The sequence below is a fragment of the Rattus norvegicus genome, chromosome 2 (genome assembly GCF_036323735.1).
Source record: "Rattus norvegicus strain BN/NHsdMcwi chromosome 2, GRCr8, whole genome shotgun sequence".
NCBI classification, from domain to species: Eukaryota; Metazoa; Chordata; class Mammalia; order Rodentia; family Muridae; genus Rattus; species Rattus norvegicus.
Window position 1 is genome coordinate 192,901,364 of NC_086020.1, and position 23,246 is coordinate 192,924,609.

Here is a 23,246-nt window from a genome sequence, read left to right on the forward strand (position 1 = left end):
ACTACATGGCATCATCGGAGCCCAATTCTCCCACCAAAACAAACACGGAATATCCAAACACACCAGAAAAGCAAGATCTAGTTTCAAAATCATATTTGATCATGATGCTGGAGGACTTCAAGAAAGACATAAAGAACTCCCTTAGAGAACAAGTAGAAGCCTACAGAGAGGAATCGCAAAAATCCCTGAAAGAATTCCAGGAAAACACAATCAAACAGTTGAAGGAATTAAAAATGGAAATAGAAGCAATCAAGAAAGAACACATGGAAACAACCCTGGACATAGAAAATCAGAAGAAAAGACAAGGAGCTGTAGATACAAGCTTCACCAACAGAATACAAGAGATGGAAGAGAGGATCTCGGGAGCAGAAGATTCCATAGAAATCATTGACTCAACTGTCAAAGATAATGTAAGGCAGAAAAAGCTACTGGTCCAAAACATACAGGAAATCCAGGACTCAATGAGAAGATCAAACCTAAGGATAATAGGTATAGAAGAGAGTGAAGACTCCCAGCTCAAAGGACCAGTAAATATCTTCAACAAAATCATAGAAGAAAACTTCCCTAACCTAAAAAAAGAGATACCCATAGGCATACAAGAAGCCTACAGAACTCCAAATAGATTGGACCAGAAAAGAAACACCTCCCGTCACATAATTGTCAAAACACCAAACACACAAAATAAAGAAAGAATATTAAAAGCAGTAAGGGAAAAAGGTCAAGTAACATATAAAGGCAGACCTATCAGAATCACACCAGACTTTTCGCCAGAAACTATGAAGGCCAAAAGATCCTGGACAGATGTCATACAGACCCTAAGAGAACACAAATGCCAGCCCAGGTTACTGTATCCTGCAAAACTCTCAATTATCATAGATGGAGAAACCAAGATATTCCATGACAAAACCAAATTTACACAATATCTTTCTACAAATCCAGCCCTACAAAGGATAATAAAGGGTAAAGCCCAACATAAGGAGGCAAGCTATACCCTAGAAGAAGCAAGAAACTAATCATCTTGGCAACAAAACAAAGAGAAGAAAAGCACACAAACATAACCTCACATCCAAATATGAATATAACAGGAAGCAATAATCACTATTCCTTAATATCTCTCAACATCAATGGCCTCAACTCCCCAATAAAAAGACATAGATTAACAAACTGGATACGCAATGAGGACCCTGCATTCTGCTGCCTACAGGAAACACACCTCAGAGACAAAGACAGACACTACCTCAGAGTGAAAGGCTGGAAAACAACTTTCCAAGCAAATGGTCAGAAGAAGCAAGCTGGAGTAGCCATTCTAATATCAAATAAAATCAATTTTCAATTAAAAGTCATCAAAAAAGATAAGGAAGGACACTTCATATTCATCAAAGGAAAAATCCACCAAGATGAACTCTCAATCCTCATCTTCGGTTGGTTTATATACAAGTGTGCAATTTCTAGGCTTGAAAGTAAAATGATGCTATCTGGTGCTGGATAGAGGAGCCTTATTTTTTATTATGGCAGCTTGCTATTTTTGTAACATGGTGATTTGGTTGAACACAATAAAGTACAGTAGTAACTGATCTCCCCTTCTTCCTGGATGAGTGAGGAGATGATTAAATGTTGATGTCAGCATCCTTGAGCATATTCAGATGAGCTTCTGCTTCTGTTGAAAAGGATGCTGTGTTTGATTGTGGTCCGAAGCTTTGAAGCACTACTTGGCATCTCCTTCCTTGGAGGTCTCACTGTTTAAACATAACAGATTTGATAGCTTGTTGGTAAGGTGAGGTCCAGCTTGTCTCCACTAGGTCATCTTCATGTGAATCCGGTGGTTATACAGTTTTGTTCTAGGGATATTTCATTTTTTTAATAACGGTTTTAGCTGACATTCATGGAGAGAATGAATCCTTAGAACTGTGCCATTAGTGAAAGGAAATCCTGTCTAGAGTATGTTTCTTTACAAAGCTGTGTCACAGCAGATGCTGGCGAGGATGTGGAGAAAGAGGAACACTCCTCCATTGTTGGTGGGATTGCAGACTGGTAAAACCATTCTGGAAATCAGTCTGGAGGTTCCTCAGAAAATTGGACATTGAACTGCCTGAGGATCCAGCTATACCTCTCTTGGGCATATACCCAAAAGATGCCTCAACATATAAAAGAGACACGTGCTCCACTATGTTCATCGCAGCCTTATTTATAATAGCCAGAAAATGGAAAGAACCCAGATGCCCTTCAACAGAGGAATGGATACAGAAAATGTGGTACATCTACACAATGGAATATTACTCAGCTATCAAAAACAACGAGTTTATGAAATTCGTAGGCAAATGGTTGGAACTGGAAAATATCATCCTGAGTGAGCTAACCCAATCACAGAAAGACATACATGGTATGCACTCATTGATAAGTGGCTATTAGCCCAAATGCTTGAATTACCCTAGATCCCTAGAACAAACGAAACTCAAGACGGATGATCAAAATATGAATGCTTCACTCCTTCTTTAAATGAGGAAAAAGAATACCCTTGGCAGGGAAGGGAGAGGCAAAGATTAAAACAGAGACTGAAGGAACACCCATTCAGAGCCTGCCCCACATGTGGCCCATACATATACAGCCACCCAATTAGACAAGATGGATGAAGCAAAAAAAAAAACAAAAACAAAAACAAAAAAAAAAAAACAAAAAAACAAAGCTGTGTCACACCATCCTTTGGGCCCTCTGCTGGAAAAGTAGAATCAAGTCTCAAATAATGCCTTTTAAATTGTATCCTCTAGTATTATAGATGTAGGACAGTACTGTATCATACCTCTGTGGATGTAAAATAGCTTGTACCTGCTTTATGATACGTAGTAGTGACCGTGCTTTATCAGAGCTGTTTTTAATGATGTTGCTCAGAATGTTTTCTTTCCAGATGATGATTGAGAAGCTAATTTTAAAAAAAAATGGTGCCAGGTACCACAAGAGTAACAGAACTGTGCTGTTTTCTCGGGTTTTGTTTTTTTACTTTTTTTTTTTTAATGGAGTGTGCTGGATGTCTCTACAGTTTTGTTCAGATGACTGCAGAACCTGGAAAAGCTGTTGCTGCTGTTGATGCATAACACACTGCTATTATTGGTCTTTTTATATAAATATAAATATATATATCAGATATATAATTTGAATTTTTTGAAACTTTAGCTGTGCTGTCAACTTTGGAAAAAAGTATCCCCGTTTACTGTGTTGAGTTGGCACTGTACAGAAATTAACAGCCATATTGGTCTAGAAATGTTGAACTTAAGTGTTTTCCATTTGTACAGGGGTAACACACTGTATTAAATATGTAAGGTCTTATCTACGTGGGTTTGATTACAAAAACTAATAAAGTATTCTCTAAATTTAAAAAAAAAAGACGGATAACGTAGAACTCGGCAGGGCGGACACAGACCTCTTGCTTAATTGTCCTTCTTGAGAAACATATGAAAATGTCATTTACAGCCAGTGTTGTTGGTCAGTAACTTGAGCTTCAGTGCCACCGTTTGCTGACCTTTGATCAGATCCACATGTGAAAGCTGCTAATGAGGTTCTTTCTGTTGCAGATCTTTGGCATGATATTCAGCATGGTGCTCTGCTGTGCAATACGGAACTCACGCGATGTGATTTGAAGATACTTCATGAAAATTGCAATCTAGAGTGTTCGTGCTAATTATCACAAGAGCTCGTGGCTCATTTTTAATATTCAGGATATTAGAAGCTAAAATAATTTTCTGTCAACTGTATATTTGCACATGTATGTATGTTTGATTCATTACTGATTTGCTCCTGGAGTGAATGTCTCTGTGTTTCTGGATATGCATTGCACATACTGATAGCTGTTTCCTGGGAAACCCTAGTTCTTGTATGCAAGAATAACCTATTTAATTGCCAGAAAAAAGCAATGAGAGATATTTAAAACTTGGCTATTCAGGAAATGTAATAATGGGTCCATTTCTCAGATTTTAGCCATGAAAATGAGATACATAAAGAGAATGCAGGATTTCTAGTTAATGGAAGCAATAAGATATAAGAATTGAAGGGCCATAGATTGACTGTGTCTGAGTTGAATGTAAAGGTTTCTTTAAAAAAAAAATTCTCCCCAGAATACAGTAAACCACAGTTTTAGAACTAAACACATCTGTAAAAGTAAATATAGCATGGAAAAATATAATTTGAAAAAGTCATGCTTTCTTAGCATTTAAAAACAGAAAACCTCTCTCTGGAAAGAGAAGTCACATAGACAAGCATGTGCCCCATAAAAGCGAGTGCTTTTAGGACTAAAAATAACAACTTTTAAGGGGGAAATGCTGTTATCCAGTGGCATGTAAATGTTGCTTTAGCCCTCTTCTCTCCTGACTCTGCTTTGAACTGCTGGAAGCCTCACCTTTCCACAAGGGCTTTCCCTCATACTCAGTGCTTCTCCAGATGTGGTGACAGAGGAAAGCAAGAACTGTGCAGTGTGACAGTGGGGGACCTCGCTGGCACTGTGCCTCTGGAATACCTCGTAGCTTGAGTTTACATACTTTCCTCATTGTTTTCCATTTTTCTTATTTATCAGTGCAGAGAATTCTTCATAGATTAAGAATACAGTTTTATTCTTTAAAATAAGTAGACCCCCTGTAATTCAGATGTATGTTATGAGTACCCTGACTAAACCAAGATAAACACCTTCTTCAATATATATACACGCAGCAAAGGCAAGTTAATGAATCCAAAATGTTTCATGCATACAGCTGCAGCACAAATATATTCTTTCTTAGCAAATCCCTGTGGGAATAAATGCTCAGGCTCTGTGGATACCTGAGTGATTGATTTTAAGTGGGGAAACCCACAGCGGGGTCTAAATTGGCACATTTTTTAGAACAGAACAACTTGTTAAAGGATATAAATTGTGAATTCTTAAGATTGTATTTGACCACACAAAAAAATGAAGGTGTGAGGGATTCTGGAAACCATCAGGGAAGCTTCTGTGCCCGCTAAGAACATAAGACTTTGATGTGTGCTAGAACAAAGTACCATGTTTCAGGAAACTTTTACAAGTGTTTTGCTGAGGACACACAACTGCTGGGATGTCTTGCCCACAGAGTGCCACCTCTCTCTTTTCAGATATGCTTGCTACTGCTCCTAGCTTTGGAGAAAAACTGAGGGAGTTAAAAGTGTAACTGTATGACTACTTTACCTACAGATGCAAAAGAGTATTTAAAAAACATCACTTCTTGATGTTTGTACCCCAGTGGCTGACAAAGGCCAGCTTTTCAGGCAGACAAAGAGCGATCAGTCCTTCTTTTAGCTTTAGTCTATCTGTCTTCCTGAAGACAGAGGACAGGCTCCAGAGTGTACTCAGGTTCTCCAGCTCAGAGTTATTTCCCGTTCCTCAGAAGTAAGTTTCGTTCCTCAGTGAGTGAGTGAGTTTAAAGAAAACCACAGTAACTATAGACAGAAGAATAATTTTTTAATGCAGAGGAATAAGTCTAGAAATCCGTATCCTGTGTGATTAGTGTACCTCTCTGAGGGTTAAGCTTTCCAAAGAATGTACTGGGTAAAAATAGAGAATTCCATCTCTGAGTGAAGATGGATATATATCTTTATGTGAATGGATAAAGCTATATCTGTAGAGATATATAACCCCTCTGTCCTGAACCTATACATACCTTAAATACGTATCTCTTAAGGATATATACATATGTAACTTAATACATGTGTGCCTGGTGGAAACTATGGAGATAAATGTTTGTATACATACACATGTACATGTATGTAAATTTACAGTTATTTCTGTTTACCTGAACTAATTTGAGATCAGACCCAAACATTTTAAGTTATTTTAAATTAAATTTTCTATGTACTTACACTGTTTGAGTTATCTTAAAATCTTACTGTATCTTCTTAACACATTCATGTGACTTATTCAATGTGTTACCTACCAGTTCACCCAAACAATATAGAAAAAGCAGACTGGTAACCCTTCCATGCTGTTACTTACAGCGGGTTCAAAAGCAACACCCCTAGGGTTCTAATTACATATAGTTGTACTTCAGCTCACACTAGTTCACCCAAGTTGTTCCTCCTTCCTCCAAGAAAACTTGGTTATCTGTGGCTTGGTCTGTGGAGGTGATCCTGGGTCCAATGTGGCCCTCCTGTACAGACAGCCCTCCTTTCCCTCTGAGGAATCTAATCGATGTAGCTGGGTGAGGATGAGGCCCAGAGAGATGATAATAATCTCGTAATCAGCAAAGAGGATAGCGTGTTCTCCCTTCTGAAATAAGTTTACCAAATATTTGCTCTCTTGTCATTGGTAAAGGTGGTTTCTATGGCCCAGAGGCCAGCCACAGCCCAGCTTTCAAGGCCCCATTGACATGCTCTTGAACACCAAGCCTGTTTCCCATACCCAGGAAAGAGCAATTTATGTCTCTCGAAGGTAGAGCCAGCTTAAGCTCACGTGAGTCAATTTGGTTTTTGTGTGTATTTTAAGACTTGAGATTTTCTATTTTTTTTAAACATCCTCCATTTTTTTTACTATAAAAGGTATTTTGTATATAGATGTCTTTTAAAAGTGAAAATACTACAACAATACAAAACATTATTGTTTGGTGTTCTTATAACAACTAAGGGATTCACAGTCCAGATGCTGCCCCTGGGGAAACAGAGAAACATGGCGAATACAAGTAATATATCCTGTGGTTCCCAAAGTGTTGTTAACAGAAACATTCTTTGTGTTTGTGGTGTGTTTCCTGTCTATTTTATGATTTCTTTTACTTCTATTAAACAGCAAAAAAAAAATTAAAAAAATTTAAATTGCATGTTAATTATTAAATAAGTCAATAACTAATTTACAAAGACTTACAAGAACTACTGAATTTAGCTGGTACAATTATGTTGATACCCTGAAAAAGAGGTCTCTGTGGTAAATAATTTTCTAAAAATCATGCAAAAATGAACATAGTTCCACAAGAACTATGTTAGTTATAGAAACATTTGTTGAGCTCATTAATAACCTTCACTACATTCCCCAATTCTGTTTTATTCAAAAGCTATATAGTTCTTACAAATGGCATCAGTATATTTTCTCTGTGCCTGCTCTTCATAATATGCATCCTACACAAGAGATGGGCTTTTTGTTTGTTTTGTTTTGTGACTGTTTGAGGCTACTGTCTTACTGACTTGATCCCTTAGGATAATATTGACCCAACAAGCAGAGTTTGGAAAAGCAGGCCTGTCTTTCTGTGAGCACTATGATAATCATTAACCAAGAGTGGGCCCACTCAAACTTGGAAAGAGTGGTCAGGAGAGAGACTTCCTTGATGTTAGCTATTTTGACCTGAATCCTGGAAAATTCTTACATGCTGGCCAAGGTAGAAAAAAGAAAAAGTGTGGTTTTGTTTCCTAAGGAAAACACAAGAAGTTTCTGAAATAGTGCATGAAAACATTTTAGGAGGGGCTGTCCCAAACAAAATTAAGAAGAGCCCTGGTAATCAGGAATCTTCTTTTAAACAAATCTTATTTTTGTCCTAAAGAAATAAAAAAAATTTAAGCAGTGAGTTATTAAATAAAGCTTTTAACAAACTAGACGTTCAAGTATTACGACTTTTAAAGATAACTATGATAAAGAATGAGATTAGATGGCAAAGATCAATCAACGGATTCCATAGACACACATCCTAACACAATGTGATCACAGAGATGGGAAATGAGGCATGAGAGGGGAACCTGGGCTAACACACAGGCTTCTGACTTGGTGGCCAGAAGAGAGATGCACAGGAGGAGAAGCAGATGGTAACAGTGTGAGTGGAGCTGCCAGCAGGTCATTCAAGAGAAAATACGGGGCTGGTGACTCCATAGATAAAGGCACTTGTTAGCAAGCCTAATGACCCGAGTTCAACCCTAGATCCCATGCAGTAGAAAGAGAGAATAGACTCCACACATTGTCCTCTGACCTCCACAAATACAGCATGGGGCACACACACACACACACACACACACACACACACACACACACACACACGGTGGGGGTGAGGATAAATCTTTATTTTTTTTAAAGTCTTCATGAGAACATTAAGTTTAAGAAATTAGCGCACTCGTTGCTCCTATAGAGGTCCCAGGTTTGATCTCCAGTACCTACGTAGTAGATCGCAACCCTCACAACCAGGGGATCCCATGCCTGACCTGTGGATACCAGGCATATACACATACATCTACAAAGGCAAAACAGTTATTCACATAAAATAAACAAATCTAAACTTTTTAAAACTTAGAGATCTCTATGCTTGTAAGTTAGAATCCCATAAGAGTTATTTAATTGCCCACATATTTCTTAACCTCACACTTGCAAACTCTCTCTGAGATGCCTGTGTTCTTTCAGTAGCTGACAACTGGTATCTCACCTCTAATTAGACAGAAAGGGGAAGCTACAGTTTCCTTAAGGGGGAAGCCAGCTTCAGATAACTGAAATGGATACATCCTTTGGACATCCAAGGACCAATTAATACATACTCAAGTTTTTTACTTAGCAGTGTCCAAAGGACCAACAGGACAGACACATAAAGTTTCTAGAGATTGAGTCTTTTCTTCAAAGTTTAGAATCTTTATACCTATAGCAGCTTTAATTTACCCCCAAAACCAGTCCAAACCCACATTACTATTACTAATTAATGACTATGTCATAGATTTTAAGTCATCTTTGAGAAAGAAGATTCAAAAGAAAATTCATTTTTTAGGATATGGGTTAGGCATCATGGTGCATACCTGTGATCTCAGCACTTGGGAGACCAAGACAAGAGGACCACAAGCTTGAAGCCAGCTGGGCAACACAATAAGGTCAAGGCCAGCCTAGACTGAAACTTCGTCTCAAAGAAAAATGAGAAAAAGTTGGTCTCATCCTCATCATGGCTAATTATAAATGGTGTGGCTCTATATAACCCTTTGGAAGCACAGAGGTCAAGACAAGAGTTGCCTGAGTATTGGATCACTAGCTAGGCACTGTTACCCCAAGTTGTAGTTGACTAAGAGGAGAGTGGGAAGTAAAAAGGTTTGCGGCTACTATGGTGGACTTTAAAACAGAAACTCGAGATGTGTGAGGGAGATCACGGATGCTTCCCACCAAGAAAGATCAAAGAAGAGGAGGAAAAAAAAAAGCCATGAGAAACAGCAAGAAAAGATGCCCACCTGAGGGACAGTATTGGGACCAACTAAAGCCACTGTGCCAGCCAAAGCTTTCCAAGTGTCTAAAGAGGACAATATGGCTTCTTTAAGGGTGCTATTGGCTCCAGATTAAACTCAAGTGTGATCAGGAGGCCTGTTTCTCTGCCGTGGGCTTCTCAGTCCCCTCTGGCCTGGCTTTTTTGTCTCACACTGCTTCTAAGAGATGCCAAAGATGGCCACCAGCAGCTTCAGGCTCCCATTCTATTAACCTCAAAGCCAAGCAATCCTTTTTCTATAGGTGAAACCAAGGTCTGGGAATGACTCCTACTGGGAGGGAATGTAGTCCACTGTATGGCCAGCTCATGACCTGAATACCACGCCCATCTCCATCAGCCCCACTCAGACCACTTGCAGTGAGCACTGAGACCAGGAGAGAATCGGCGTACAGCTACAGAAGGAAAGACATGTTTAGTAAGTAGTCATGACAGTGAATAAAGGAGAGCCAAGGAAACTGACACCAGATTGTCTTAAAAGACAGAAAAGGAGAAATTAACTACTACAGACAAGAAAGAAACAGCATTGAGAAAATAGGCTAGAGAGGAAGTTACCTCAATTTTTGTGTTTGGCTCAGACACACTACCCTTACATTTTAAAGACACTTTTATTATATAAAAAAGACTTTCTATTATTAGAATTTCCTATTATTACCAGGAAGTACCATGCTATGCTGTTAACCTGGGATGCATCCATTCTGGTACGTTCACTTATTCTCAAGGAACTTGACCGTTAAAGACTGGGGCAGCTGTGACCTAAATCCTTGAGTTATGAAGGGCTCTTTATATGTCAGGCAAGTGAGGAAGGTTTTTTCTCTTGGAGTACTGAGTTTCAAACTTCCTCTGGTGAGATCTGATTCCTTTAAACTTTACAGGGGATTTAATGATGACACCTGATGATGTCCAGTGCTTACCGCTCTCCCACATGGCAAGCAATGAGTCTTCATCCTCGTACTTTGGAGCCTGCCTATCCATCCTCCTCGTGTTAAACCAAAAGGACACCAATGTCCCTCAAAACAGAGCTCCCGTATCACCAAGCCCATGGACCCAGTTAAGGTGAGTCGTTGAGCACCTCAGCCTCCGAGCTCCAGCCTGTTTGTGTTTGGGACCATCCCACTTTCACATGTGCGTCTCCCAGACAGACTTCCTTCAGTGAGTTCTCTCATGCAGCCACTCTCGGCTCTTGTGCTGCTGACAGTGCAGGCTGGCTATACCATGTTCTGAGCTGGCCCCATCCCTGAAGATTCAGGAAATTTATTAAAGTAATTTAAAAGAATAGAATAAAATCTGCCAAAGCCGGGATGTCCGTGAGTTTCATCACTCTAGAGTCCACATCTTTTGACGAAAATCACTTTCAGCATGCTTGAGAATCATCTGAGGGTAATGCCAGCTAGGTTTGAACTTTACAAATTTTACACATCTGTCAAAGACCTATATTTGATAAACAATCTTAAATAATTGTGTGCTTACTATTGGCTGGCATGAGAACCCTGAGTCTTGTTTTAAGGTTTAGTGATTGGTCATGCAAGGGTCAACTTTAGGTAGTAAGGTAAGAGTAGGTAGATTCCTGACTCTTGCGTGGAAATGCACAGCTTGGTGGGTTTGGTACTACTCTACCTGCACCACACCACCTCCCCTGTGGCTCTGTCAGCATGCAGGTACTCGCAAGATGTCTAGCTAAGCTTAACCAATGTCTGGGCAGCACAGCCACTCTAAGCCCTACAAGTAGTTGTCAACTTCAGGGTGACAATTAATGGCCAAATAAAAGATGGTCTTCTAAAGGTTGAGTCCTCAGAACACCACTTAAAGTTCAACTCTTGAGAAGGAGCATGTAAGGATGGGAAAGAAAATAACCCTCAACTAAGCCTATTCGCCTAAAGCAATGTCTCACTCTGCATTGGGGCAAAGGTTAAAACACCGCAATCCACTCCATTGAATCTCTTAGCCCTCTCTCCTGCCCCTAGACCTGTGGTGATTGTACTAGTGTTTCATGATACCCAAAGCCCAAAAGAACAAGTTGCTTTCAGCCTAAATGCTGGAAAGTATCTCTTATTACTTGAGGGACTATGAAGGATTTAGGCTTCCACATGTAAGATGATCGTGGCCTCTTTTGTAGGCTTTATACGCTGACCTTCTGGGGTATACCTTTCACCAGTCAGTTGGCCCACCACAGTAATTAAATTAAAGAGAATGGTGCCCAGGCTCTTGTCTGAGTTTTGGTGGCATTTTATGCAGAGCGCTTGAGTGATGAGGATAATGCTTTCTGTGCCAGATTTCATATGTCCCTGTCTCCAGTGCTGATGCCTTTAAAGGGACAATGTTTCCAGGCCCCTGGTGCTGTGTGTTCCTCCACCTTCTGATGGCAGTCTCTTTCTCCCTGGAACTCTGCAGGATTCTCACATTTGCTTTCTAGGTCAAGATAGACCCCCTGTTGTCAGTAAGGAAATCTCCTGGGGCCTGCTTGAAGCAGCTCACATTTCTGCTTTCCTTTTCACCTCTGCTCTGCTCTACTCTGCATGGAAACCAACACAGCTTCCATAACGCCTCTGCTTCTAAAGTTGTGTAAGCTCTCTAATGCCTTGTGGATGTGCCTATGGATTAAATGGCAGGCAAGACATATCAATGATATTTTATTAGTTCTATTCCAGGTAAACACATTTAACCAGATTGCATTGCCATTACAGTTAACCAGAAAATCCCCCCAGATAGAATGTCTGTGGCTTGGTGCAGTAGTTGGTTTTGACAGCCTCGTGTGTACAGTCGCTGTAGTCAGTGTTACACTTGCCACACTTGCAGCTCAGGGCAACGGGGTAGGAGAAATAAGGAGCAACATGGTGTGGGCATCCCGGTATTTCCACCGTTCTGTAGGTGAAGTCTCTGTATGTACAGACATCCTGAGAGAGTGCGTACTTGGGAAGAAACAGTTTGCCATTGATATCCTGTGGAAGAAAAGAGATCTTAACATGATAAACTGCATGCAACTTAGTGTAATAGAATGACTAATATCCCTTTGTTTCCTGATGATCTTAAAGGACTCCTGAGCTCTGTTACCCACACATCTACACTTAACCCCTCAGAGACAAAAAAGGACACTTTCTTCTCATCTACCATTGAGCAGAACAAACACTTTAGGGTAAACTGTTACAATGTATCTGTACTTTTTCTGTGTAGAATCACATAATTATAATTCTGAAAGCAGTGTGCTTGGCTTCCCAAAGAGGAGACTATGATTTATCCCACTTCCTTTCTAAAATATTAACAGACAACTTTAGACCTGTACAATTTACAGCTAAAAGAAACGCAGTGACCAACATACCCGTGTCATACAATACCCAGCGCAGATGGTGGTGTTGATGGTCAGGCAGTAGGCACACTCTCTCCTGTCCACGTACATCATATACTCAGTGGGAATACAAAACGATGACACTTGCCCACAAGCAAGAGCGAAAAGCACGGAAAAGAGAACGACAGCATTCATGCTAAATCAGAGGGAAAGACCACAGAGCTCATAAGTGTCCTTTCCACATTCAGAGGCGTGCCTGTGGAAAGCTTATGGGTATATAAACCCCAGAACAGATAAGATATACTGAATGGTTACCTATCCTGGGCCCTGCATATTCAGTCCTCTCAAACCTTCTCACACACAGTCAGATGCAGCTATGACCATGTATACCCATAGTACAGAAGCTCACATTTTAGAAGTCTGCTGCCTACACGTGCCATTGGGCTCCCCTGGAAAGCAACATGTGAGTCTGCAACATCACTAAGAAAATTGACAGCTTTCTGTTAACTAGGTGTAAAATAATTCATTCAACGAAGCTGTAATAAAATTCCTGTCTTTGTAAGAAGTAAATTAATAAATATTCTTTAGAAAGGACTTTCCCAGAAATAAAAGTTCCTAAAAATTTTGGTTCAGTAGCTTAGGTTCATATAATTAAAGATGGAAAGAAGCCAAGAAAAATCACAAGCAAACTTTAGTACCACCCAGTGTATGTAATCTTCCCTATAATTCTACCTGTTGCTAGTCAAGGAAACTGAAGAAGGCCCTGAATATTAAGCTGAAATCATGACTGGTGTTAACACCAGTTAGACAGTCTCTTCTGAATCGTTAGGGTATTCTAATAGAGTTGAAAATTTTCAAGTTGAAATAAAAGATCATTTTATACAGAAGTTGTATGGCATTCATTATTTTAAAACATATGGAGAGCTGGAAAAAATTAGTGTGGCACCTTCAGAGTAATTCAGCCAAGAAAGCGGCCATCCTGGGTTGTCCAGATTCGTTAGCAGTGGCTGGATGGGATGCAGCAGAGGGGCCACCGAGCAGAACATGCAGCTGGGCGGTGTGGAGAGCCTGGCTGATGCAGAAGCTACTTGGTAGCAGTTGAGCAATTGTAACAATCTGGAGAATGTTGTGACTTGTACTTATTTTGGTTCTGCTACTGATAGGGGGTAATCAAATTTCAGACTTTTAGATGTAAGTTGATCACCTCTAAGATTAAAGACTTTTGATTCCCCTTTACTAATATTTGTACCACTAGCTAGTTATGTTTGGATCTTTTTTTCTTCTCAACTATCATTGCCAGTAAATATATAAACTTATATAAATATATATGTAGTGCCAACACTGAGGCAATATTGTTATCTATAAGCACATGGTTGTTTGTTTATTCTATTAAATTATCACTATTCACTGGCCGGCAAGAAGGCTCGGAAGTAAAAGCACTTGCATCTCTAATCTGATAACATGAGTTCAATTCCCGGAACACACGTGATGGATGGGGAGAACATACTCCTTCCTGGAAGTTGTCCTCTGACCTCTCTATGCACTCCGCAGTGCTCCCCCAGCACATCCCAAAATAAATGGAAAAAAATTCACTAAACATTTTATTCAATTATCAAAGAAGTATCAACGTTCTCTCAAACCTGTGGGTTATGTCGTCAGCACTTTTAAGCTGTGTGCTTTAAAATTTCTACTTACTGAAGCCTTGTAAGTAAGTTAGTCTCAGGTAACTAGAACTTTGTTTCCAATAAATATATTAAACAAAAATTATTTATATAAGTTACTAGGGATGAATTCTAAATGTCTACTTCTATAGCCATTTCAACCAATCTCTTATTCCTAGCACAGAATTTCTGAAATTGGATGAACACATATGTACTGAGCCTCTGGAGTAAGCACTGAGAGTTGTATTAATGTAGTCCTTACAATTCAGGAGGAACCAAGTATGAGCACAAATGTAAAAATGCAGGTTGTTCTAAGTTCTGTGAAAGTCCAAGTTAGGACTCTAACATCCCCCCAGTTAAAAAGATTTCCTTGCATTTGCTACATTGTAGACAAAGAAGTGAAGTAACCGTTTAGGAAAACGTATTTGGTTGTAAACTCTGTAAACATTATATACCTAGGCATCCCTTTCAGTATTTTTTAAATATTTGCATTAAGAAGGAAAACCACGAATTCCTGGTTATGTTGGTTTATGCACTCCGGTGGGCTGGAGCCGAGACTCACACATACCATGCCCCATATTCAGCTCAACAATTAGGACACACTTTCCCTGCTGAAATCACAGGAATTCCTTTGTCAGGGAATCTGATTTTTGCCAAGTGTTTCATAAAATACAAGCTCCCTCTATAGCATTCAGTTGGTTGTTATTTCAGTGATGCAAATCCAGAGGATTCTCCAAAGAATCTTAAAAATAGCAACCAGGTAAATGCAAGAGAACGCCAGCCCTTGCTGTTCATACTCCCCTATCGTCTTCACAGTTCACAGTTCTCCAGTGGGTTTTACCACAGAAAACAACTTCTAGATTCACAATTCTATGTGGAAGAGCACACGTTGTAGCCTATAATCAGAATATTGGACCAGAATGTAAGGAACAGAATTTTCCCACGGGCTGTAGAAACCAGGTAAAAGCATGTAATCTTATTTACCCACTTGCACGATAAAACAGATGGACACACTGACTCTCTGAAACCTCCTATGGCTGGGCTGCAAGAGTGCCTCAGGGGCTAAGAGCAAGAGCTGCTCTTACAGACACCCACATCAGACAGCTCCCCATCCCTGTCTCCAGCTCCTGGGGGTAGATGCCTCTGGTCTACACAGGCACCCGCAGACACAGCACACGTGCACACATCTATTTTTAAAATAATAAAAATCTCCTTTAAAATTTTTAAGATAAAAATTATTTTATGGTTTCCCCCCATTGATACCCTAAACAAGAGTGACACTGTTTAAAGAGTCCCTTTTATAATTATAGAAGCTTAAGCTAACAAAAGCAAAGCAATGAAAACCGACTGGATCACTGGTCACAGTATTAGGACACTGTGATGATGCAGAGTATGAATGCTCCCTTCTCTTTTACTTCATTATAAATAATAGGACTTTGCCCACATAACCTTCCTACCCCTCAATTTCCTTATCTATAAAAGGAAAGTGTAACATCAAAAGATCATCAAGAAAGTCTTCACAGAGCGAATAAGCTGTGCTCAATTACCATCAGACCCCGGCCTAAGAACACGACTCTGCTCTCAGATTTCACTCTGATTTATCCCGTTGAGCAGTTCAGTATCTTTGGGTCTTCAATTTATGTATACTGTTTCCTAAAATTCTAAAATAAAATAAAATAATTCCTGTGAATCCTCCATAAGAAGATTTCCTTAGCTCTATAGTAATACATAAACCAGTGTTAATATGATCCTTTTATTCCACATTTTTCCTGTGTTCTTTCCTTTGACCCTTTCTCCATATTTTCTTTCAGTTCTTACTATTTTCATTATTAAACACATTTCTCTCTGCTCTGCTAATGTTTATTACCTCTTTTTTCTACCATAATTATTTACTGAACAACGAAAAGAATCATTTTCTCCACCTCTAAACAACCCCAGCACTTCACTAAAGCAGAATATTTTCTAAAAAGAAAAAGTGTATTATATTACTGAGTTATATGTATTGAGAGTTTCACTATTAAATAACTAATATCTTGCAACATGGACTGTCCGTGAAGGTACTTAAAATGCTATACCCTATACATACTCAAAACTTAATTTACTCTAAAACTCCCCTAAAATGTACTTTCCTCAAAGATGGCCATTAGTAATCGCAAGGATTAAGTACACAGGGTATTCAGGTGATAAAACATTGAAGTTGGAATGTAGGTAGGAGAGTCATGCAGCTGTTCACCCTTCATCAGGAGATGGAAAGGCTGCTTCCATTCTTTAAGTCAATGGACTCTCGCCTCAGCCACCCATTCCCGGCTCACTCTTCTCTGCCCACTACTGCAGGATTTGGAGCAATAATTACAAACTTTAGAATTCATCAAAGAAAACACTGTCTCAGCATTTGCAATCTTAATGCTACAGCTGTTAAAATACAATGAAATGATCGCAAAGGCACTTCATTTTACAGGTCCTGCTCCGGGTAGAGACCTACCTTACTTTGCACTGGCGAGTTAATGCTGTGATGACCCAGACTCTGTTCATTTTATACCCTTCGGGATAATTCCCCTCTGATCTTCTTGTTTATATAATTGCATTCGAATTGCTGCTTTCTTATCTGAAAAGCATCTATTGAAAATTCATACTGAACCCCAAATAAAACGTGTTTAGACAAACAGGTTCACTAGATCCTCTCCCTGGAAACCCTGACATTATTATAGCATGCATCTTCCTCTCTCCTATTTGAAATATATCCTTTAAATGTTAATGTTAATAACAGGCATTAATATCTTCTCATATTTACGAAGGATAGACCACAGAAGCAGTGGGAAAAGTCCTTAGAAGGCAAATTTATATGGGGCTTGAGGGTTTCAGACTCTGCCTGTTCATATAGAGATACATACACATAATTATTCATCTATAAAGCGAAGGAAACTTATCTGGAAATCTAGGCCAACTGAACCATGTACGATAATAAAAACATTTTAGTTCAAAATTGTTATATTGTTATTGTTTTTCTTCCTTGAATTTTAGTGTTAACGTAACTTAGTGTGAAATGTTTCTCTGAGTAGCGTGGCTAAATCTGGCAGGATGCCAAACTGACCTGAGATCAAATTCTGTCTTGGCCCTTCACTAGTAATGTCGCCAGCACTCATGAGTTCTGCTTATTTTAGTTCCCTCGCCTATCAAAAGGCATGCTGGTGTGCGTTCCTGTTCCTAGAACTCAGGAAGCAGAGGAATGGAGAGTTCGAGGCCAGAATGGGCTACATAGTATGGTCCTGTCTCAATGAAAAACTAAGATCACTGTTTATCTAAGGTACCTGGTGTGCAGCAAGCACTCCATAAGAAATGTTAATTGATGATAACGCAAAAACATTTGATAAATATTCAGCCAATATATTCATTAAATGTGTAAATGACTGGGGAAGACAATTCCTCAATATTTGGAACTAATCTACACTTTTTCCTAATCTTTATACCTACGTCTTAGTTTTACTCATTTAACCCATGTTTACCACACTATAACATGCCCAAAACTTGCACTTCTAAATTGCCCTCAGAAAAACACCGTCAGAGTTGGTATCACTTTTAAAGTCCTCATGGTGCATTCTGGCCCTCTGGTCTTATCCTACTTAACCCCCCACTCCTCCCTAGATCTCCAAGTCACACATTTTCTGTGTTCCCTGTGGTTTTAGACAAGCTGCGCTGAGATTCTAGTTAGTCACATTTGTTTCTTTTCCGTTTGGGAATATTCTGCTCCCTCTATTGGAACACCTGCCCAGGGCTTCATCCTATGCCCCAGCCCTGCCATCTTCCATGGCTTATCTTAGAAAACACCACCTATGCAAAGCCTTCTCTGATTAGTCAAGGCTTTTCCAATGATTAGGAGTTTTAAGAGAATTAGATTCATAGAACCCCTCGCATATGGTAGATGTTGAGTAAAATCCTAGCTATTCTTAGGGGTTATTGAAAATCTCATTTGTCTTCACTTCCTTTAACCTTTATTATTAATGTAAATTAGAGACAAAATATGATTTCTGGCATAAAAACATTTAATGAAGTTCAACTGAACAAAGAAAGATCCACAAATCAGATGGCCCTGTGAAAATAAAGCTACGGAGAGCTCCGCAGCACCACAGGCCAGAGCATCTGTGGACAGAGAGCAGAGTGAGGCACAGACAGTCTGACTGGGTGCTGTCCAGAGTATGGCTTACATGAATATGTTCTGATCAGTTGGCTGCTCGTGATTGATGAGGTCGAACTGCTATGGTGACTAAGACATCTATTTGCCACAAGTGTACTAAGATGGGTTTTCAGCTAGTGTGCATACTAAACTTGGTTGCAGTCCATTAAGTAGGGACTCCCTCTGGAGGTATTCACAAACAATATATAGTTTAACAGCTATAAAACAAGAATATCTAGTCCAGGGACTGTATGTCTTAAAAATACAAGCTACTACATATTAAACTCTATGGCTTGCTTTGTACTAGAAATCTAACTACTCAATGCTAGTAAATTCATTGTTACTGGAGAAGAATCTATAACCGTTAAGTTACTAAAGCAGCATACGCCCTAACAACAGTGTAAGCATCTGTCCTTATACAAATACGCAAAGATAAGCAGTCTCTGACCCTCAACAAGGAGACTTCTCTTTGCCACAGATGGGAGCCACAACAGAAAACCACAAGCAACCAAAAGGCAGAATTGTGGAGCCCAGTCCAAATAAACACATCTACAAAACACTCTCTTAACCTAAGGCTCAGACAGCATTGAGGAAAAGAGGGCAGAAAGATGGTAGGAACCAGAAGATAGGCCCGTTGGCCTCGAGACCCTGTTTCTGGGTAACATCAGAAGCTATAGCCATAGTCTCAGCCACACAACTGCTCAAAGGTGAGCTAAGCAAGGACACAAGGATGAGGATGATGAGGTGGATGAGGGAGAGTGTACAACACCTCAACCCCACACAGAGAACTGTAGGCACATGAGGCATTCCTCCCCAGAGGAAAGCACACCAATTAGTTGTTCAGTGTCAACCAGTCAGCCCTAAACATATAAGGAACATTATACAGACTGAACAGGTTATATTTAGGAATATATATGTATATACATATATGCATGTAGTAACAATGAGAGAGAGAGAGAGAGAGAGAGAGAGAGAGAGAGAGAGAGAGGCCATAAATTTGAAGAACAGGGAGAGGGACATGGGAATGTTTGGAGGGAGGAAACGGACAGGAGAAATGTTATAATTATAATCTCAAAAATTAAAAAAAGAAGAAATACAAATTACTATGGAGGAATATAACTATGAAAGTAGGAAAAGTAGAAGTCAGGTGTCAAAAATCTTGCTTGAATGATTCCAGGCAATTTACTAATACAAAAGTATGTTAACAAAAGAAGTATTAGGTGTTTCTTATGGGACTTGTACCTCTGTTACATAAAACATTAATTCAGAAACTTAGTTTCCAGTATATTTATATGCACAGCTACCCATAGTAGGTAAATAAGTAGCGAGAGAGAGAAAGAGAGAGAGAGAGAGAGAGAGAGAGAGAGAGAGAGGAACACACATGGGCATACACACAGTGAATGCATGAGTGAACCCATATGTATTGAACTTGCAGTTCTGACACATTTGTTTTCCCACCTAAAATAACTGCAAAGTAGGACAAAATATGTGAAATCACCATTCCACACACACTGGGCATTAGGGGAAAAAATTACAGACTGATGCCAAAGAGAAGGGAAACAAAAGATGTAAATTTTACTCCGTGAAGATGGTGTCTTGATCATGGTAGAGGGAAAGACAGTAAAGGCAAGAGTAAAGTACTTCTAATTGACATGGGAAGCTTGGGAGTCCATGGGACCCAGTGCACCATGAGCTCACACAGAAGACTCTGGGAAGAACAGAGATCCACAAAGCGATCCTCTGCAGAGTGCAGAGGATCGTTTTGTGCTCAGATGAAAACTAGCTGAAATTTGGTATGGCAGATCCTGAGAGGACAAAAGAGAACCGTCCAGCACACCCAGGGTGAGGCACGGCATCCTCAACTGCCTGCCACAATTCAATCTCATATTTCATGGAGAATGTGCCCAACAAGGAGTAAGCCATAACATGTGGCATCAATTTAAAAAGATAAACTCTAGGAATGCAAAGAAGCAAAAAAGTACAGTTCATGACAAAGAGGAAATGACTAATTGGAACTGAGCTAGAGCTAGAACTAGCATACAGAAAAGAATTAATATAACAATAATGAGCTAGGCATTACTTTATAACCAATTTCCATAAACTCAAGAAATTAGAGGAAAGATTAAGTAGAGGCATAAAAGACAAAACTTAACTTTTAAATATGAAGGCAACAATTTTCTCATAAAAATATGCTGTAACAGACAATTATATGTAACAATTAGATACTATAAAGGAAAAGATTAATAAAGCTGAAGATATTTAATATAAGCAATGCTGAATGAGACTAAATGAAAACAATTTGAAAAGATAACTAAGATTTGATGAATTCAGAAAAAATGTCATGATTCTAAGAAATTAAATTAAATTCTATAAGAAATTAAAGTCCTCAAAAATTCTTCAGTCATTGAAAATCATCCTTCAAAGTTGAAGAGAAAGGATGACATGTAAGGGATACAGTTATGCAAAATCTGAAAGAATTTATCATAGTGGACCTGTACAGAAGGGAATTATACCAGATTGTAAATCAAGATCCACACTGAGGACTGAAAAGCTCTGGGAAGGGCTTGTAAGTATAAGTAAGATATTTGCACTATTATTCAAACACCTTTGAAAGACAATTTGACTATTCAGGAAAGCAAAAGACTCCTCCAAAGGGCCAGGTGGTCCTAGTACTGCCTCTAGGACAAGGCCACGGCTCTCATACCTCATCTCATCTACCCATTACCCACTACTATGGAGTTCCAGAGCTGAAGCTCCAGTGCTTTGGTTCATATCCTCTATAACATCTCTCTAGCAGAGTGACTGATACCTAAAGAGTTTGAAAATGTAAAGGCAAGTCCTCCCCTTGTATGGATCTCAGTGCTCTGACTGTTCCTCACTTTCTCACAATTGGAAGCTAACTCCTCTTCCTCAAGGACAGTAACCAGTCAGGGGGTATATCTGTGGAGTTTCAGGGAGTGGGAGGGAACCTGCCTAACCCTCAGACTGCAAAACTAAGTATGACCAGCAGAGGCCCCTTGTAGGCAAAAAAGAGCAGCTACTAAAATGAGACAGCTCCGGTAGATATGGACACTTGTCTAACAGGCTCAATATCAGGATAAGCAACAGCAAAGACAACCATCTACAGTCTGCTCACCCTCCCTGTTTCCATGCACATAACCAGCAGTCTACAATTTGTGAAAATCCAGAAAGAAGCTGCCTCAGCCCTTTATTTTTTAGGTTTCTCACCTCCCATACACACACACACACACACACACACACATACACTGTGCTTCCTTCCAACTATACATTATTACATTTTATTTCTCTTACATTTGTCTAATTTTATTTATTTATTATTATTATCAGATAATCTTCATTCTTTTCCTTTCATTTCTCTCTTTCATAGGAGCCTTCTGTGTTTGACTCTGAAAGAGCCAGAGTTGGGTCCAACTTGGGCCCAGTGGGAAGATTCCCACCACAAACCTCTGAGCACAAGGGCCCCTCCCTTCCAGGAAGAAAAAAAAGCCAGTTTAGTTCCTGGAACAGCTGCAAGCCAAACTGTCACACAGAGCTACCTGACTCCCAACCCACCCCCCTTGGAAAAGTCCTGAATGGTACACTGAGTCGATTTGAAAGTTGTTTTGCTCCACCAAATGCACATAGTACCCTGCCTGGTTAAACACTGTGCAAACTCTACCCCAATTGTTTGAATTCTGCCCCAATTGTTTGCAAGGAATATAATCCTCTGTTAAAATCTGCTTGGGTTGTCTCTCCCTTGAAGTGAGATGACCTCAACATGTACGAATGATTAAACTCCTCTTGCTTTTGTATCGATCACCGCCTCTGTGAGTTTCATTTCAGGAGGTCCCAATAGAGGTTCAATTTGAACCTCACAACCCCTTTCTCCCCACTACTATATTATTAGTAGCATTTGTTATTGTTGTTGCTGTTTAAAGAAATGTTATTTTATTCCCATTTCTAAGTTCATCTAATTTTCATTTGAACTTTCTCACAATCAGGATTCACTTCTTGTTTTTTCCCACTTTTTCTAATCTCTTGTTATTTTATTTCTATAAAAATCTTCTCAAATTTCTTTCTTCTTTTCATTTACACTGAACAGTAGTTGATTCTTTTGTATCTTCTCATTTCCCAGGCTTCTTCCTTTGTTATTCTTGCATCATATTTAACATGATAGCACATATACACATACAAAATACCTCAACCATTCCACTACTAAGCATTTATTCAAAGGAAACATAACCATGTGTTTGCACACATAGACTTGTATGCCAACATTCACAGAGCCTTTGTTTGTAATGAACTAAAATTAGAAACAACCCAATAGTGGTCCACAGTGACAAGTCATAGCAAATATAACAGAATGGCTGTCAACAATAAATGGGAATAAACCATTGGCACAACAATGCATTTTTAAAATAGTTTTTATATGTAAGAAAAACCAGATCCAAAAGACAAGTACATGCAATCTGATTCTAATAATAATAAATAAAGCAGGAAGAAAATTAATGATTGCCTAAGGTTGGAGAAAGGTGGCTAAGGGAAAGAGGGCCATTGGAAAGATAAACATGTTCTTGATTTAAGATGACTCACAGCATATATTCATCTCATTGAGCTGTGCGCTTTAAATATATGCAGTTTTGTATTGCATAACTCCACAGTTCTTCTATGAAATTCTAAATTCTAGTATATCTGATTTCAGTCATATTGGAATAGAACAGGCCCCTATTGATATGCTTGGGAGAAAGTTACACACCAACATGAATGGGAGAATACCATGAAAATCAAAGTAGACTTTCTACTCTTAAAGACAGCCAGAAGCAGGAGAGAGGAAACCAATACAGGAAGTTTACTGTTCAATAATACCCAACAAAGCTGCCCTAAAGTCCAGTAGTGCACATGACCTACTTACTCCTCTGTTCCCCCAGCATTCACCT

The 23,246-nt window shown here is 39.3% G+C and overlaps 2 protein-coding genes across 4 annotated transcripts in view; one reads left to right on the forward strand and one right to left on the reverse strand.

The window, feature by feature from the left end:
* The window catches only part of Tspan2 (tetraspanin 2), a 57,278-nt gene extending 35,152 nt beyond the window's left edge, over positions 1–22,126 (forward strand). The window contains exons 8-11 of one of the 3 annotated variants that reach the window (XR_005500365.2): positions 3,567–3,757; positions 9,440–9,612; positions 10,070–10,250; positions 21,698–22,126. Coding sequence is in view for 1 of the 3 variants with exons in the window: in NM_022589.2 (NP_072111.1) it covers positions 3,567–3,632 (66 nt within the window). In the remaining 2 variants the exon portion in view is untranslated. Of the gene's footprint in view, positions 1–3,566; positions 6,776–9,439; positions 9,613–10,069; positions 10,251–21,697 lie in introns of those variants that run through there. The other 2 variants (XR_005500364.2, NM_022589.2) reach the window with 2 other exon arrangements.
* Tshb (thyroid stimulating hormone subunit beta) lies at positions 11,808–16,691 on the reverse strand. The gene is made up of 3 exons (NM_013116.2): positions 16,621–16,691; positions 12,511–12,673; positions 11,808–12,133 (listed from the first exon to the last, which is right to left on the reverse strand). The coding sequence occupies exons 2-3, from the start codon at positions 12,670–12,672 to the stop codon at positions 11,879–11,881; spliced, it is 417 nt and encodes a 138-aa protein (NP_037248.2). The 5' UTR covers position 12,673; positions 16,621–16,691; the 3' UTR covers positions 11,808–11,878.
* Positions 22,127–23,246: the final 1,120 nt, after the last annotated feature.